At 43.5% G+C, this 19628-nt stretch overlaps 1 protein-coding gene across 8 annotated transcripts in view; it reads right to left on the bottom strand.

Moving 5' to 3' along the window:
- DAW1 (dynein assembly factor with WD repeats 1) overlaps positions 1-16705 on the bottom strand; it is a 69996-nt gene extending 53291 nt beyond the window's left edge. For 3 of the 8 annotated variants that reach the window (XM_045034579.1, XM_011285645.4, XR_006583595.1), the window contains exons 1-3: positions 16385-16705; positions 4811-4883; positions 1022-1166 (exon numbers count right to left, since the gene is read on the bottom strand). In XM_045034579.1, the coding sequence (XP_044890514.1) occupies positions 1022-1166; positions 4811-4883; positions 16385-16505 (339 nt within the window). In that variant the 5' untranslated portion in view covers positions 16506-16705. Of the gene's footprint in view, positions 1-1021; positions 1167-4810; positions 4884-5348; positions 5541-16014; positions 16217-16384 lie in introns of those variants that run through there. The other 5 variants (XM_045034580.1, XM_011285646.4, XM_019838796.3 and 2 more) reach the window with 4 other exon arrangements.
- Positions 16706-19628: the final 2923 nt, after the last annotated feature.

The raw sequence follows: 19628 nt of genomic DNA, 5'->3' as shown, positions 1-19628 counted from the left end.
GAGGGGCAAAGAGAGCAGGAGACACAGAATCCAAAGCAGGCTCCAAGCCCTGAACTGACAGCAAAAAGCCCAACGCGGGGCTCGAACTCATGAACTGTGAGATCATGACCTGAGCATAAATCGGATGCTCACCCGACTGAGCCACCCAGGCGTCCTGATAACAATGGCATTTCTTCAAAATTCATTGACATCATAAAAAGAAAACCAGTGTGATATGAAGCAATATTAGGATAAACTATTAAATATTGTTAAATAATTAAGAAAAACTAAAAGCTATTCCTGAGTAATTGACTACATTTGTTATACTTTAAATTTAATCATCGAGAAAACTATAGAGAAAAATAGGCACATTTACATTGCATTAAAATTATTATATAAGCCGTATCAATAAATAATTTCCTGAAACATAGTTTAGTTCACATGGAAGCAGAAAATAGTAAGTATTGATATTCCATGAGACAGAACTTCTTAATATTACTCCAACTGAAAAGAAACTTCAATTATTCAGTAACTTGAAGCTACCTTAATGGTCATCCTTTAAATGGAACATCGTAAAGAATAGCTAAACTTACTATCAATCTTTTTTTAACTTCTCTTGAGAAACACGTTTCAGTTTCATTCAGTCGGTAAATAAACACTTGCTGAGACTTAGTCTTGGCAAATATATATGAGACACCAAGGGAAAGAGAAAATTTAATCTGCATTTTATCTCAGATTGATCGGATGTCAACCAATTCTTTGAAGTTCTTCTATTTGGTCATTTTAAAACATGCATTACCTGGGGCGCCTGGGTGGCTCAGTCGGTTGAGCGTCCGACTTCGGCTCAGGTCACGATCTCACGGTCCGTGAGTCCGTGAGTTCGAGCCCCGCGTCGGGCTCTGGGCTGATGGCTCAGAGCCTGGAGCCTGCTTCCAATTCTGTGTCTCCCTCTCTCTCTGCCCCTCCCCCGTTCATGCTCTGTCTCTCTCTGTCTCAAAAATAAATAAACGTTAAAAAAATAAATAAATAAAACATGCATTACCTTAAAAAGATAGAATTGGTGGTTGCTGTGCTGCCTGAGTTTGTCTTGTAATCTCCGTAGTAAAAGCTTTACTTGGTCTGATCGTGAAGCTGTGATTACCGGCTCCGCTTTCTGTATCTCCTCTACTAAGGCATCGACGTCCGTACTGAAATTCCCACACACAAAAGTTACTATTTTCTATACCAAAATTTGCACACACACATGCAACCCATGAAGCATGACATTGCATTTATGAAGCACGTTTATAAAATGTAAAAACACCATCAGCTTTACTAAGAGATTCCTGGGGAGTTGGGGGGGGGGGGATACAAATCAATAAAGAAATCAAGTCTGCCTGAAAGTGGCTTGCGTTCTTCAGAATGATTCTTCATTAATTGTGACTTCCCCGTGGAAAGGGGAGCAAGGATATTGATTTGCTTACCTAAGAAGGTCAAGTGCAGACTGAGCTCTTTCTCTTTACATTTTTCCTGCTTCCTTTGTCTCTTTAATGAACATATACAGAATGTTCCCGATACGACTATACTTTGTGCCTTCCATATGCTTTCTTGTTTAATCTTACAACAATCCTCTAAAGTAACGCTTTTATCATAATTACTTTGGTGATGAAGAAACTGAGATTTGAAAAAGGTTAAGTTTGAAATACTTTTTTTAGGGAAGGAGCAAGTAGCGAACCAAAAAATGAACATTCAAAGAATGACGATGATTATCATTAATAATTCTTACGGGCTACAACATCATTTTCTTAAAAAAGAACTGCTTGGGGATGTGCAGATTCGAGGTTTCCCTCCGTATTCAAATAACCTGTAGCGATTCTGGTAAATTTTGCCAGCCCAGACTAATAATTGTTCAAGACAAAGAATAGCGTCTATAAGCCACAAAGCATCCAAAATGGGGTCATTCTGCAAAACGTGTCACGAACATGTCTCGAAGATGTACTGTCCAGTTCCCTCCCTTCAAGAAAGGACTCGGGGCCCCGCTGGGGGGCAGGTGTTTAGGTAGCTGACAGTCTCCAGCGGCCGCTCCTTCGGGATCCACCTCAGCATCGGAGCCCAAGGCATGCTCTTCCCTAGCGGCCCCGAACCCAGGGCTGAGCCCAAGGTCAGCCTGGCCATTTCTGCCCCGCAAGCGACTCTCACCAATGAGCTTTACTCTGGAGCTCCCTCGTGGGCTTGGCAGAAAATGTTATCACCTCTGCATCACCGTGGCTGATGGCTCCTCGTGCTGAGCCTTGTTCCGTCCCGTCTGTCACAGATGTCACTTCCCAATAAACCTCTCACCCACCTGCCTCCGTCTCAGCCTCTACTGCCCAGAAATGCAAACTCTGATAAGCAGGCCTTGGTCTTCGTAAATAAACATCTCCTGAGCTCCAGTCTTGTGTAAGGGACTGAGTTAGAAGACGATTCATCCCACCTACATTTACTGAGTCCCTACTACGGTTGGGCCCTGGGAGTGTAAAAGATGTCATCTCGGCTCTCAAGAAATACAATCTATCGGAATAGGAGTGAATATTTAGAACAGGAATGAATCAGAGACAGTTTACAATGATGAGTTGGATGAATTTCCAGAGTCTGTTGTCAAAGGAGTTATACTTTCGTAAGAATTAGAAAGATAATAATGCCTCTCGGAAAGGTTTCCAACAAATGTTGTAAAGCAAAACAGATTTCCCAGCAAGGTCTAAATTAACCAGATATTTAATCTGTCCATCCCAACCCTGTGGAATTCTAATTCTAATTCTAATACAGTAACTCGAGTGTGCCCCATGTCATGCAAATGTTTTTATATGCAGAATTCACTCAGCTTCTTGAGCAGAACTAGAAATAAGATCCATCCTTTCTCTTTTTTACTTTGAGACATTTATTCACTACATAGGATGACTACAGCATCCCCAGGATCTACACTTCTTTTTAATGTTGATTTTATTTATTTTGAGAATGGCGGAGGGGCAGAGAGAGAAGAGAGAGAATCTCAAGCAGGCTCCCCACTGTCAGTGCAGAGCCTGATGCGGGGCTCGGTCTCACCAACCCTAAAATCATGGCCTGAGTCGAAATCAAGAGTCGGACGCTTAACTAACTGAGCCACCCAGGCGCCCCAAGGATCTACAGTTTTTTAAATACAAAATCTGTATTTTTCTGAATCTCTACCTGCAAGATATTTTCTCATATAGACATTTATCTGTGCCATTCATGTTTTATACAAGTCGTTTCTCTAGTAAGCTAGACAATAAATTCGTTGAGGTAGGGATTAAGATTAATATCTTTAGAACCTCTTATAGAACCTAACCTAGAGCTTTGCATGGAGGTGGTGCACAAAACATCATTACAGACTAAATAAATGAATGTCTAACAAAGGAACTTTCAGCATGCTGGCGGAATCACACTTACCAGTGATATGTGCCAGTTACCAAAAGAACCGAAAATCGTGACTTGATCTGAGACTTTGTCTCCCCCGAAAAATAGATAGAGCGATGATTGTTGTGGATGACATTCGACGCCTTATCTTTGCCACCATTTCTTCTTTGATTAAAAAGCAAACAGTTGACCGCCTTCTCTGTGGGGTCACCTGGCAGTGGCAATGAACTCTACCTGGGCCGTCACCATCCGAGCCACGACCGGTCCTCACCACAGACTCCAGACCGCTCAAGTGGCCGTGGCCATGAGAGAGGTTTCAAACTGGAGAGCAGCTCGTCTACTACCTAACTGTGGTTCTGTGAGAGGTCCTCTTCGCTGCCCGTGTCTGTCCCCACTGCACTAATCATGGCCAAGCAGGTCAGTCACAGTGGAAAGTCACTTATTTCGCTGGCCCACAACTCTGAAACACATATCGTGGCATTTTTGTTTCGCTTTACAATTTTCTTCCACTCAAAATATCTGAACCTTATCTGAACCTGGGCTCCCACAGGATAATCACTGATCTGATCCTGTCTCTTGAAGTGGAGTTTTGCAGAGGATGACTTTTTTTTTCTTAGTTTTGCACAGGATTTCCTAAAGGGAATGAATTCTGGGCAATATGCCCTCACAAGAGGATTTCCTCTGGGCGCACAACAAGCTTTGGAGACAAAGATGGGGTCCTCCCACTTCTGCCCCGTGACAATTAATAAGGGGAGCGGAATACAGTCAGCCCCGTGAGATGTTTGTCTATCAGGGAAATAACAGGCTCAGTACTATTCTTAAAATGCCAATCACCAGCATTCCTCAAGAATGTTAAATGGTCATCAAGAAGAAGCGAAGTCTGAGAGTCTGTCACCACCACCACAAGCCTGAGGAGACTTGACAGTGAAATGTAATGTGGGATCTCGGACGAGAAAAAGCTAATTACGCAAAAAACAAAACCACCACAACAACTACAACAACAACAACAAAACACAAGTAAAATTGAATAAGATATGGTCTTTCATTAGTAATAATGTGTGAATACCGGTTCATTAACTCTGACCAACGCACCACATAAATCTACGAAGTTAAGAGTCTGGGATGCGGGGCATGGGGCGTGGGGGAGCTCCTGTCTTCACAGCTTTCTAAAACTGCTCTAACCTAAAAGATTAAAAACAACAACAGGTGTATTTAGGAAGAAAAACAAAGGGCACACGGACGATCCTTTTCCCACCTCGTCCTCACCCAGCAAGGCACTCCTGCAGGTCTCACTGAAGCAAGCAGGAAATAATACACCACAGAACATGTGTTAGCATTGCATGGTGAGTCCACGCAGCCCTTCCATACCCTGCCCTGCGCCAGTGTTTGTCAATAACAAATCTGGCTCGGAAACCCAGGCTGCACCACATGGCGGGTTTACCTGGGACTGAGGTTGAGCAAATCGATGCATTTGGTCTTCAGTTCTCCACTCGTTTCATATTCCAACATAATTCCTGTAAAAATAAACAAACGTGGTGTAAGACACTGGGGATGACACGCCAACGTCAGAAGTTAGTCTACTTTGTTTGCCGTAACCTTTTTTTCACCTCTATTTTTTTAGTTTGTAAAATTTCTCGGCATCCGGGGCGCCTGGGTGGCTCAGTCGGTTCAGTGTCTGACTCTTGATTTCGGCTCAGGTCATGATCTCCCGGTTCGTGGGTTCGAGCCCCGTGTCGGGCTCTGTGCTCACAGCTCGGAGCCTGGAACCTGCTTCGGATTCGGTGTCTCCCTCTCTCTCTGCCCCTCCCCCACTCAGGCTCTGTCTGTCTGTCTCTCTCTCTCTCTCTCTTTCAAAAGTAAATAAACATTAAAAAATGAAAATTTCTCGGCATAAAACATAATGCAGTGATGTCTGATTTTAAAACACGGTTGTGTGAACTCGCTTTTCCCTAGTCCTTCCTCTAAATACAGCTACATACCCTTGAAAGCCTTCAACAGGCGATGCTAAAATAATCACAAACTGGGTAGAAGGTGGACCGGCCAGAGGCCTCAGGACTTGAGGAATGACAGCATGGTGAGTCCCCTGGGTTTTCTTTTTGTCTCCCACGTGTCCCTCAACAGGAGAGGAGCTTGACCTTCTGCCCGGAACCACCAAAGAGCACAGCCAACAAAAACCGAGCCACAGCAAAGCTTGCTCTCTGTGGCCAGAGGACCAGGAGAAGGAAGTCAAACAAACAAACAAATTCATGGGGAGCCCTAAGCCCTGCTCCACAGCTGGGGCCCCTTAGGCAGTCTGATTCCCTCCGTGGAAGCCCGGGGCTGCCCCAGTTCTCCTGCAAAGCTGGGCCCCAGCAGTGCTCTGATCTGCCTGCAGCAGCCCAGCGACAAAGCCCCAGGTGTCCTCGACCTCGGCTTCTCAGCTGGGGCCCCGGGACACTATCTTATCTCTCTGCAGCAGAGACAGAGAAGTCCCCGGACCGCTCAGACCCCACTCCACAACCAAGCCATTGGTGGGCAGTCTCATCCACCTGCAAAGGGGGCGGCAGTGAAGTCCTGGGATATCCCAGACCCCACTCCGCAACCAGGCGACAAAGCAAGTGTCTTCCTGCATTTCAACCAGCAGTGTAACCAGGTAGAGTCCTGTTCCCCGCCCCCAGAAGGTCACTCAGTGACACCACGCATCCTGGGAAGTACCTCCTACCCTGCAGGTGGCACCAGCTGGAACTGAGCAGGGCCTTAGCAGCATCAGAAAAACAAAGCAGACCGGAAGAGCATTGCAAGGGCTCAACACACTAAGCTGCCGTTGGAACTGAAGCCCACAAAGTAGACCAGAACTTCTACGCGAAATCTAAACGTGGTAACTGTCTGCCAAAATAGATTCAGATAGGATCAAGAGTCTGCTAACATAAGAACCAAAATGCCCAGGATACAATAAACAGGAAAAGACCATTGACAAACCCCAATAGCCAGGATACCATAGGAAATCACCTCTCACACCAATAACCAGAGAAAGATAATCAATGAACACAGACATGGAGGTGAATCAGAGGCTGGAAATATCTGACAAGGATTTTAAAGGAGAGGTCAAAAATGCTGTAGCAACCATTTACAAATTCACTTGAAACAAATGAACGAAATTTTAAAAATCTCAGAAAAATAGAAGTTTTTAAAACACACTAAATAGGTATTATGTAACTGGAAATTCAAAGGACAAAGTGAAAAACTTGTTGAATAAGTTCAATAGGAGAGTGGAGAGGACAAAGGATAGAATCAGTGAACTTGAAGACAGATCAATAGACTATATTCCATCTGAACAACAGAAAGATAAGTTACTGAAGGGGGGGGGGGGGGACCTGAACAGAGCCTCTTAACCACTTTATTGTACTACCTCTATAAATGTGGGCCAGTGGATCTCACAAGTTTTGGCCTTAGGACCACTTTACATTCTCCAAATTATTGAGGAGGCCAAAGAAATTTTATTTCTGTAATATTTTCCGCATTAAAATTGAGAAAATTTAAATTCTGTATTAAACTGTTTTTTTTTAATTTTTTTTCAACGTTTTTATTTATTTTTGGGACAGAGAGAGACAGAGCATGAACGGGGGAGGGGCAGAGAGAGAGGGAGACACAGAATCGGAAACAGGCTCCAGGCTCCGAGCCATCAGCCCAGAGCCTGACGTGGGGCTCAAACTCACGGACCGCGAGATCATGACCTGGCTGAAGTCGGACGCTTAACCGACTGCGCCACCCAGGCGCCCCTGTATTAAACTGTTTTAAAATAGCAATAATAAAGTCATATCATGTTAATGTAAATACATATTTTTATAGAAATAACCAAGAAAAGTAACATCGCTTTACACTTTTCAAATCTCTTTAATATCTGGCTTAATTAAACACAGCTGGGGTCTCAGGGCACCTGGGTGGCTCAGTCGGTTAAGCATCCAACTTCAGTTCAGGTCATGATGTCACGGTTTGTGAATTCGAGCCCCACGGCGGGATCTTGGCTGACAGCTCAGAGCCTGGAGCCTGCTTCAGATTCTGTGTCTCCCTCTCTCTCTTTGTCCCTCCTCTGCTTGTGCTCTGTCTCTGTCTCTCAAAAATGAATAAACATTAAAAAAATTTTAATAAAAAAATAAATAAATAAAAACAGCTGGAGTCTCATCTCTGCTTCTGCGTTCAAGTTGTTGCTACATGGTATTTCAGATGAAATTTTTCCCAGATGGGAAAAAATCTGGTCATATCCAGATATGCAGTTGGAAAAGGGACAAATATTTTAACTGCATTTTCCGGTAATCATGGATAATCTTCTTTAATACTACATTAAAACTTAACAAGTGTTAATTCATAAAGAATGGTTGCAATACAAAATCTGAAACCACATCAATTAACTGCGTACATTACATTAAAATCCACTGGTCTATATCACATGTTCAAAGGATATCTTATTCATGTATGGTTTATAAACCATGCACCAGACATCTGAAAAATATTAGTTTACCGAGTTATGCACATCTTCTAAATGTTGACATATATAATCATACAATATCTCCCCCCCCCATATCACTTTTGTTAATATCACTACCAACATCTATCATCAGAAAACTCTTTTAGTGTTGGTAAGCTACCCAGCTCATGGAGGTAGATACAAGTTTTCTGAAATTCTAGTTTTTGCTTGAAAGCTCAAATTTTGTCACTGGCAAGAAATGCTGACAGTTTTGCTTGTAAGTTTCAGGCTCACTTTGCCCCTTTTCAAGCAAAATGTCTCCCAAATGTCCGGGTCTGAAAGCTACATTTGCTTCTCAGTCCGTCAAGTAAAAATGGTGCTCCGTGAAGAAAATGGCTAGTTCATCTCTCAGCTCAAAGGACCGCACAGTGTTTTCCTCAAAACCACTATGGAACACTACTGTGCAGAAGTGTTTAATGAGTAGTTTCTATTTCACCACCCAGAATGCAAGTACTCCTATGTCAGTGTCTCACTACGTTAGTGAGCTTTACTGTTTCATCAAGGACATTCCTACGTGAAACTGAGGGGGTTTCTTCCTTGTGCCAGTATGTGTCAGTGAGAAATACAATGACCACTCGGAGAGTTTGTGGCCACCCACCGCCTGATTTGTAGTAAGTTTCTAGCAGTTTCACCTCCCCTTGCTTTTGTACGAGTAGGGCAAATGTCAGTACAGCGAAAAAAGCAGATGGTATCTGACTGTTATTATGTAGAGATTTGACCTTGAGGCCCCACTGAAAGGGTGCAAGAGACCCCAAGGGTCCTGTTACAATTTGAGAATCCCTGCTATCAGATATATTTGATATAAAAGATAGGATTTCTGAAGCATTTCAGATCAAGAGAAAATAGGAAATTCTATCAAAACACTGTATTTGCTTTCCAAAGCACTACACCATTGAAATGGAGTGTGGCAGGGTTGAAAAGGCATGTGCTTGGCATCAAAGAGGTCCAGGTTTGAGCTCCAGCTCGATTCCCTACTTACTTCATGATACTAGTAAAGTAATCCCTTTATATCCCACTTTTCTTATCTGTAGAGAATACCTTCAGTTTGCTGGCTGAAATTAAAGAATACATACATAAAGCTCCTGGCATATAGAAACTCATTAAGTAGTGCTTATTACCTAACGATTAATCAAATACTGCCTTGCGACATATCCGACATAGTCAGCTTGTATTACTTAAATTGCATCGATGCCTTCTCTCCCAATGAGACTGTGACACCTTTGAGAAGGAAACTATTTGCTTCTTCATACTCCCAGGAGGACCCTCCCTGGAATGAGTCGTGATGGTTTCCGCACAATAAGTGCATGATTTGGCCAGTTTCAAGTACAAACAACACTGTCAAATGGATTGACGTTACTTCCCCTCTGTGATTTCCATTTCTCCCTCCGTGGTGCCTGCCTACTTCATTGTCTTTACCGTCTTTCTATCTTCTGTCCTGGCAACATAATGACTAGGGTCTCCTGGGTCTGCCTCTCTTCACCCCTAGCATCTACCATGAAATTTGGTACCCAGGAACTGTCCAAACAGTGCTTGTTGAATACGTGAACTAACGGACAGATGATTGGATGAGTGTGTCCAGACAGCTTAATGCAATTAACAGTCCCTGTCTTTATGACACATGGACTTTCAGAAATAATTGGCACGATGACCACGTCCCTCCTTCAAATACTATCCTCAATAGGCTTCTATGAAATCCTTCCATCTTTTTCTCCACTTCGTTATTTTCCATTTCTCCTTTACTGATCTCTTCTGCCTGACCTTGAACTACTGATTTAGGGTGCCAGTCTTTTTCTCTGTATAAATTCACCTATCCTCACGGCTTTAATTGCCATCAACACCAAAAATAACTCTCCCGTCTAGACCTCCTCTGAGTTCCAGACATGTTGATATCTCGCCTGCACCTCCCACAAGTCCAGGATCTTTCTCTTCAATCCTGTTTCTCCTGGAGAGCTGTTCCTCAGTGTCAGACATGACCACTCACCCAACTGCACAGCTACAGTCTCAGGAGGAGCTCATTTTCACACAGTCGGCTTCATGGATTTGCCACAACTAAGTAGGCAAACCCGAGCAGCCGTTGTGTAATGAAGGGTAACATTTTGTAACCGAAAAATCATTCCAAATGCTTTTAATAACCGAACAACTACAACAACAACAAACTGCCCAGAACAGCAAGACCCAGCAGGCAAACAGCTGTACCGAACAGGCTGGTTTGGTTCAGTTTTATTTGGTTTCTTTTCCCCAAGAAGTGATTCTTTCATATCAAAGACCTGAAGCCAGACTCTAAGAAGCAAACTTAACAAATTAAAAAAAGAAAGGATCCAGTGGAGAGCCAACCACTGTAAATACTGTTGTTTCCTTAATGTAAAAAGAGGCTTCATGTTCCACACTAACTTTTTCAACAAAATATGGATGTCATAACACTGTCAAAATCTTTCTAAAATCCTATTTTTTTGCCATATGTTCTGGAAAGGATTTAAGAGAGCTTAGAAAAATAGAATACAAGAAGCTAAGATTGGAAGTAGGAATTAGATACATTGACAAGGGAAGATTCAAGAAAAGGAAAGATCAAATTCGCAATTGCATTGAACACCTAAATATAAAATTAACAACAAACGTACAAGGCCTGGCTGTACTATTTTAAATTTTTTGTACTATTGAACATAAAAGAAAATTGTGATGAAATGGAGAGACACATTTCTAGAGGAGAAAATGCAATATTATAAAGATGTTAAATTAATCGATGAATTAATTATAATGATTCTATTTTTTGGAATTTGAAAATTTACCACAAACTATAAAACAATAAAGTGCGGTTCTGACACAAAATTGGATCAATATAAGAGAATCATCTATATATGGGAATTTAAAAATGAAGTGAAGGTAATATTTTAAATTAATGGGGAAAGAAAAAATTATTCAATAAATAATGATGTAATAAGCAGTTGGATTTTGGAAAAATTGGTAAAATTGGATTTCTACAATATACAAAAACATATTCTAGGCGGATTAGAAATTTTAATATTAAAAACAAACTATAAAATGATCAAAATACTAGAACATATTTACATCTTAGTGTATGTAACTGGCTTTTTAAGTATGATGTGAAACTCAACGCCTAAAAAAGAAAAACCGATGCATTTGTCTGAAGCCAAATTTGAAGCTTCTCGCAAGAGAAGATACCACAAAGTTAAAGACAAATGATAGCCACCAAAAAAACTTCAACTCTAAATGCAAAACCTGAAGAACTTAATATATAGGAGCCTAAAAATATTTTTTTAATGGCCAAAAGGCATGAATAGTCAATTTGCAAACAGAAAAAGACAATAAACAAACCAAACTAAAATGTACCCAACTCCATTAATAAGAAACACAAAATGCAACAACAGATATAATTTTTACTCATCAGATTAGCAATATTGCAAAGATTAACAATACTAACTAAATATTAGCAAGGTTCGGGACAGGTATTCTCACTTCCTGTTGGTAGACATATCAGGTGGCTCTCTTCCAGGGCCCGTCACACCTTCAGTGAGTTGAGCACGATCTCAGCTAACCTTTTATGTATTTTTCAGAATTTTGTTAAAAGTAAATACTACTTCTGTAATTAAAAAAAATAAGAGGAAAAGGAAAGAAAAAAGTAGGAGAAAAATTAGAACATGGAGAAAAAGGAAGAAAAACGACAGAGATTAACATTAGTAGAACATCAGGTCCTGAAGATCAAGATCCCCGAAAGGTTATTTGAGAAGTCAAATAAGATACAGAACTATAAAACCTACCAAATTGCTATCAATTTAATGCCTTCAGCTCAGCTCACGAACTCAAGGTTCGTGAGTTTGAGCCCCACATTGGGATCTGCTCTGACAGTGCAGGACCTGCTTGGGCTTCTCTGTCGCCCTCTCTCTCTGCCCCTCCCCTGCTCATGTGCACTGTTGGGGGAAGAGAGGCACGCACTCTCTCTCTTTCTCAAAAGTAAATAAACATTAAAAAAAAAATTAGCACTTGACAGCCCACACAGCATAATCTATACCCTAAGGGAATGCACTAAAAAATTGCAGCAAATGCACAAAATTCTGTGTTCTTTATTCACAACTATCTTGTTTCTTATAAAATAAAAAAAGGTTAGGTCTTTAAGTTGACTACTAAAAATTAGTTGGTTACTATACAAGCGGATCTAAAAAACAAAGGGCAACATCTGAAACCTGAGCATTGGACTATTTCACTGAGACAAAACACCAAGGTCAAATGCTCACCCCTCCCGTGACCACTGAGTTCCCGTACTAGCCAGAGGCTGGGTGGTGCGCAGTGAAGAGGTCAAGCGGAACACAGACAAAGATGCTCCAGGAGTACATGTGGTTCTTCAGTGACTGTTTCCCACAGTACCTTAGTCTTCTTGATCTGCCCCTGGTTGTGCATTTTCGTGTAATAGGCATGATTCCCAAAACATCGAAGAAGCTGCTACCCCCCAAATTCTGCAATGTTCTCAAAGGCTAAGCCTTAAAAGATGTGAGCATTCCTTACTCAGATCACATTCAACCAACAAAGACCTTTAAAGTGCCCAGAATATTAACTAGGCTTTTTTTTTAACATCTGTTATTTATTTTTGAGAGGCAGAGAGAGTGTGAGCTGGGGAGAGTCAGAGAGAGAGAGAGAGAGAGAGGGAGACACAGAATCTGAAGCAGGCTCCAGGCTCTGAGCTGGCAGCACAGAGCCCCACGCGGGGCTCAATCCAACAAACCACAAGACCGTGACCTGAGCCAAAGTTGGACGCTTAACTGACTGAGCCACCCAGGCGCCCCTTAACTAGTTTCATTAATGTTTATTTAGTTCCTTCTCCTGACCCAAAACACCAGAGGCCTACACACAAGAAGTAAAAGACAATGGCTGTGATGCCTGAGTCAGGTGAAAAGCACGTATGGGACACCCACTCTTCACAAAGCAAAGAGCTTATGAATTAATGAATAAGATAAAAAGAGAATGCCCATGTTTGATTAGCCGTATCACTGCTATGGACTTTTAGGAGGGAGAGAGATCATTCCATGGATGCCAACAATGGAATGCTCCTGACCTATGCGATACTCAAAAGAAAGTAGGAGGATGGAAATTGGGGGATTAAGCGATGAAACAAAACTGCAGAAGGGATAAAGGTAACATGGGAATGATTCAGCGGTGAGCGATTTTTTTCCCACTTGATAATGTTATTCCAACACCCACCTGCTATTCAGAAGTACCTTGGAAACTTGCATATAATGTATGGCTCACCAAAGACTGGAATTCAGAAATTCAGTGTCTAACCTGCTAAGTGATATGACTTCATTGTAAGATAATCATTAAGGCAATAGTTGCCAGTGGGAGACCACAGCCTTCCTGGAATGTGGCATTGCTGGAACCTGGTGGCCTTTCAGAGCCGGAGCGAACCCTACAGATCATCTCTCTGACTTATTCACATGTCAGGAGCTCCAGGTTTTCTACTCAATACATATCATCCCATTAAACTCATTTACTCAACAACTATGTTGCATGTCTATTCATTCCCCAGTCTCTTGTCATCTCTAGGTGCTAGAGATACGGTTGTAAACAAAACACAGTCCCGTACCTCATGAAGCTTTTATTGTAGCAGGGGTGTCTGAGGGAAATAAGTAAATTAAAATCATGGTATATTGAGCTGAGATCATGCTAAGAAAAAACAAAGCAGGCGGGGAGGCTATGAAATATCTTGAGGAGAAGCTGGCAATTCTAGAAATTCTAGAAGGGAAGCTTCACTTTCACTTTTCTCACTGTACTTGCTTTTAAGGACAGAGCTATAAAAAAAAAAAAAAAAAAAAAAAAAAAAAAACACAAACCATGAGAGTGTTGATGATGTAGATGTCCAGGGAAGATGATTCCAGGCCAAAAGAGGAGGAAGTGCAGGGACCCTGAGTGGGGGTCATGCCCAGCTCAGCCAAGGAACACTGGGAAGAGCAGCTTTGCTGGAGGGGAAGGAGGGTGGAGTCCAAGGCAAAGGTAGGGAAGGGCCTGTAGGGCCTTGGAGATTATGACCTTGAAGACCATGGCCTTTTTACGTTAAGTGAAATGAAAGGCCATTGGAGGACTCAAGCCTAAGAGTGACATGATCAGATTTAGGTTCTCCAGTCATCCTGCTGTTGTGTTGAAAATAAACAGGAGTGGGGCAAGGGTGAATGCACTAACAACAGGAAACATGGTAGGCATTGCTACCATGAATGCTGTGTATATTTTTTCTTTTCTTTTACTTTATTATTTATTTTTTAATTTACATCCCAGTTAGATGGCCTGTAGTGCCACAGTGATTTCAGGAGTAGATTCCTTAATGCCCCTTACCCATTTACCCATCCCCCCCCCCACAACTCCTCCAGTAACTTTCTGTTTGTTCTCCATATTTAAGAGTCTCTTATGTTTGTCCCCCTCCCTGTTTTTATATTGTTTTTGCTTCCCTTCCCTTAGGTTCGTCTGTTTTGTATCTTAAAGTTCCCAGATGAATGAAATCATACCATATGTGTCTTTCTCTGACTAATTTCGCTCAGCGTAATACCCTCTAGTTTCATCCATGTAGTTGCAAATGGCAAGATTTCATTCTTTTTGACTGCCAAGTAATACTCCATTGTACATATAGCTGTATATATTTTAAAGGTGAACTGGTAAGGGGCTCCTGGGTGGCTCAGTCGGTTAAGCGTCTGACTTCAGCTCAGGTCAGGATCTCACGGTTCATGGGTTGGAGCCCCGCGTTGGGCTCTGTGCCGACAGCTTGGGCCTGGAGACTGCTTCGGATTCTGTGTCTCCCGCTCTCTCTCTGCCCCTCCCCTGCTCCCATTCTGTCTCTTTCTGTCTCTCAAAAATGAATGAACATTAAAAAATTTTAAATAAACAAAAAAATACAGGTGAACTGGTAGGATTTATTACTGGCCTAAACGTGGGGTGTGCAAGATGGGAGAAAAGAATGAGTCCAAGGTTGTGGCCTGAGTAAGTGGAGGAAGGAAACTGCCATTGACTGATAGGAGACAGACCGTAGGATGCCTCAATGACATGCACATTGCATATCCAAAGGAATAACCAAGCAGGCTGTGAGTTACTCAAGACTACTCGGGTTTTTAAACCTTGAGAATGGATGAGATCACCCAGTATAGCCAGAAAAGTCCAAGGACAGGGCTCTGGGACACTCCAACATCAAAGTCAAAAGGAAGAGAAGCCAACATGATGGACAAAGAAGAAATGACAATGGAGCAGGAGGGAAAAAAGTAGGTGTGGAAGCCAATGGACATGGACAGAGTGGCCAAATTCATCAAATGTTGCTCTCAGGTCAGGAAAGGTAGGACTGAGAGGTGGCCAGAGCGTTTAGTGATGTTAGAGGCCACTGAAGATCTTGAAAAGCACAGTTTCAACGGAGCAGTGAAGGTGAAAACATGATAGGAGTGAGTCCCAGACAGACGGGAGAAGAGAGAGGAGGAAAACATTCCTCCAAGGAGGTTTGCTGGGAAGGGAAAGAGACAAATGGGAGAGCACCTGCAAAGGGTCAGGAGACCAGTGGGAGAAGTGTTATTATCACCATGTGACTTGGTGACCAAAATGGCTTGATGGCTCGAAACAAATTGCCCACGTTACAAAATTTGTATATGGTGAGAGCCAGTTATTATGACCCCAGAGCTCATCATGTTAACCTCCAGTCCGCAGCAAAGGGGTGAAAGTTAAGTCATTCAGGTTTCATCGGGCCAGGATATTTGGTCACCTACTTGCTTTGTAGCAAGTTTTGCGGACTTTTTATTCTATATTCTTTTTATTTTCTACGGGAATTCTGACCCGGAACCAAGAGTTCTTCCCCTATGTCTGTACCTAAGGAGCCGGTGACCAGTGGGCTTCACTTAATTCTTCAAAGATGCCCATGTCCTCACCTATGAAACAAGAGAACCAGGCAAGTTTATCCCTTTCTAAAACTATAGCGTCCTGTGGACTTCTTTCCAAATTCCTTAACTCATGGGCGTCAAGGGCTGTGACCTTCAAGCCCCAAGGCACAGAGTGCGCGTTGGCAGGCCCTCAATAAATGCACGGCTCAACTGCTATGTGTGGTCTGGAATGCGGTCACCCACGTAATATGCTCTGTTGAATATGCATTCTTTTCATATCCAACATACCTTGACGTGATCATCCTGGGACGTTTAAAATGAAAAGTGCCGTCCTTGTTGGGTGTCTTCCCCTCCGGAAACCAGTATCTTGGGCCTTCTCCCTCCCCACCTGCCACATTCCTAACTAGCCAGGAAAGCATTGTAACTTCCACGTTTAGAGGTTTCCTAAAAGAATCATTTTGAAAGTGTCCAGGAACAGAGCCCAGCAACGAAGGAGTGGTGGGTTAGGTTGGGTAGTGCCCTGCTTCTTGTCCCCCACGTGGATCACCGTATAGGGGACACCCCCCCCCCGGCCCCTGGGGTCCCCGCAGCCTCCTCCGCCCCAGACCCTCCCAGAGCCAAGGACCCCACGCGAGGACGGAAGGGGCCCGGCCGGTACCTGGAGGGTAATACCGGAGCAGGAGGCTCTTGAGTTTCATTTTCTCCATCCCAGACCCCCCCGTCAATGCTCTTCGTAGCCATGGAAACGACCAAACAGCGGCGGGGCGAACTGCGCGCATGCGCGGGCTTCCGGCGCGAGGAGCTGGGCGCGCAGGCTGGACCGGGGCCCGCGGCCCCGCGAGGCGCCACCAGGGGGCGCGCCCGCACCTGCCGGCGCGTTCCCGGGGGCGGACGGGGGCTCCAGGGCGCGTGGCCGACGACAGCGATCGCGGCGTTGCTCCCGTCCGAATCTGCACCCTGGGCGCCCGGGCCCGACAGAGACGGGGTCCCCTCGCGTCCTCAGTCGGGGTGACCTCACAAGGGGAGCGGCGCGGCCCAGCAGGGCGAGGTGCGGGCCGCGTGCACTGTGGCCCATTAGGTTTCCCAGGAGGAGGGATGAAAGAAAAAACCCCTCCGGCTCACCGTTCCAGGCCCCTCCACAGGCCCGGTCCCCACAAAAGAATTAGGAGCACCACTGAAGGCTACGTTTCCTGACGCTGCGCCAGGGACCTTCTGCACCTATAGGGATAGAGACCAACCGAGGGAGGAGCTGTGCACCGTTTCTTACCGCCCCATGTCACGGATGAGACGACTGAGATTCAAAGAAAGTACAGCCGATCCCAGCTAGGTAGCGGCGGAAGCGGGATGAGAGGCTGTAACCTGGAGCCCGGTGTGCCCTAAACCCTGGGTTTAAGGCCATCCGGACCTTCTGGTGGCCTGTCCTATTTCTTGCCAGCGTCTGTCCTTTGCCTGCCAAGTTGAGTTGCCACTAGGAAAACTGGCCGGGAAGGGTCAGAAGCCACACTGCCCATTTCCTTTAAGGAATTTGGCCAAAGTTTCTAAGTCAGAATTTCCCCAATCCCTCCCATGGCCCCCTCCCTAAAAGTTTTCTTTAAGGTCTTACAATTTCTCTAAATCGACTCGCTTATTTTACTTCACGTTTTTTAATGTAAACTGAAGAAGAAAGGTGTTAATCCTGTAAATTAAAATTTGTACACGATTTTCAATGAGGAGCAGCAGGTAACTGTAACAATAAATGTGACTGTTTATTTATTTATTTAAAATGTTTACTTATTTACTTATTTTGAGGGGGGAGAGGAACAGAGAGAGGGAGACAGAGAATCCCAAACAGGCTCTGCACTGTCAGTGCAGAACCCGTCATGGGGCTGGAACTCACCAACCGTTGAGATCATGACCTGAACTGAAGCCAAGATTCCCACTCTTAACCGAATGAGCCATCCAGGTGCCCCACATGTGATTTTTTAAACGCTATTGAATAAGCCTACACTATTGCCTACCAGAGACCAAGAACCAAAGGCCTTCCCTTTCTTAAACAAATAAAAAAAAATAGGGAAAAATCAGCAACCGTTTGAAATTTTCAAGACAGCCTAGGCACCCAACTGAGCCTTTCTACTTCCGGGACCCAGGAGATTGGAGAAATCAATGAATAGGAGAACCTTTGATACTGTGTGATACAATGTAGCCTAATACAAATGGCCAGCACGTAGCATCCCACACTTAGCAAACAGAAAACCAGATGAAATCTAAAGATTCTTTCCAGTTCAAACTCTGCCCTCATTGTTAACACTGGAAAAGGTTTAAGTATGGAAGGGCCAAGAGTTCATCTATAGAAACAAGGTAGCCTTTAGTAGATTTTGTTCACCCATTTATTGTTTATGCTTGTGACATTTAAAATGAGGCCTCCATTAAAATGGGGGCGCCTGGATGGCTCCGTCGGTTGTGCATCCGACTTCAGCTCAGGTAATGATCTCACGGCTTGTGAGTTCAAGCCCGGCGTCAGACTCCGTGCTGATAGCTGGGAGCCTGGAGCCTGCTTCACAGCCTGTGTCTCCCTCTCTCTCCGCCCCTCCCCTGCTTGTGCTCTGTCTCTCTCTCAAAAATGAATAAACGTAAAAAAAAAAAAAATTAAAATGAAGCCTTTGGAAAAACAGTAAATGGAGACACCATATAGCCATGTGATCAAAGTTAACCTCCCCAATATCGTGACAAACTGACATCCATACTTCCTATTACACGCGCTGAAAAGGACACAGCAGTTCTCCGGAATTCCTGCCTGCAATACATACCTGTGTCCAATCACGAGGAAGCATCAGGGCAACCCCAGCTGAAGAAATTGTACAAAGTAACTGTCAAGGTCAAGAAAGAAAAAGACTGAACGCTACTTCAGATTAAAGAACACTAAAGGCATTGGAACACCTGGGTGGCTCAGTCGGTTAAGCATCCAACTTTAGCTCAGGTCACGATCTTGTGGTTTGTGGGTTCAAGCCCCCGTGTCGGGCTCTGTGCTGATAGTTCAGAACCTGGAGCCTGCTTCAGATTCTGTGTCTGCCCCTCCCCTGCTCACACTCTGTGTCTCTCTGTCTCTCAATAATAAATAAACATTAAAAAAAAATTTTAAAAGACACTAAAGACATAAAACAATTAGAGGCCCTGAGTGATCCTGGGTCCTGAACCAGGAAGAAAATTAGCTCTAAAGGACATGGGTGGACAATTGGATGAGATTTGGGTAGGAATGGTGGTTTAGATAACATTATATTAATAGTATATCACTATTATGTTTCCTGATTTTGATAATTGTACTTTGATTATATAAGTGAATGTCCTTGTTCTTAGAAAAAAATACACTGACTTATTTAGAGATATAGAGATAAAGGGGTATGATATCTGCAATCAACTCTCAAATGTTTTTTGAAGACTTTATGTTTATGTATAGATGTGTGTGTGTGTGTGTGTGTGTGTGTGTTTGGATAGGTGGGTGGATAAGAAACAATAAAGCCAGTGAGCAAATGTGGAATCCAGCTAGGCAAAAGGGCTCCTTCTGAGAAGTTCCTCATCCAACTCTTGTAACTTTTTCATATGTTTGAAATGATTACAAAATAGAGTGGCCTTTGTTTTCACAAAACAAGCCAGGCTTCAGAATGCTCCAGGATATAGATAACAACCACAGCACTATTTGGCTGCACTTTTGTTAAGAGAGTCCCAAGTTCAAGTTCACTCCCTGTTTCACCCCTAATTCTACCTCCATCTTCCTCTAGCTATGAGACCAAGAGCCTTCACCTTTGTGACCTATCCTTCCCCACTCTCTCCATTTGCAGGACTCCTGGGCTTCCTAAGTGGCTCCTGTCTTTCTGTTCCAGGTAAAGGATTTCTCCTACTCCCTTGAACCAAACTTTAACAGGTTG

This window comes from Felis catus, chromosome C1 (genome assembly GCF_018350175.1).
Source record: "Felis catus isolate Fca126 chromosome C1, F.catus_Fca126_mat1.0, whole genome shotgun sequence".
Taxonomy (NCBI): Eukaryota; Metazoa; Chordata; class Mammalia; order Carnivora; family Felidae; genus Felis; species Felis catus.
This window is presented reverse-complemented; position numbering and strand designations above follow the sequence as displayed.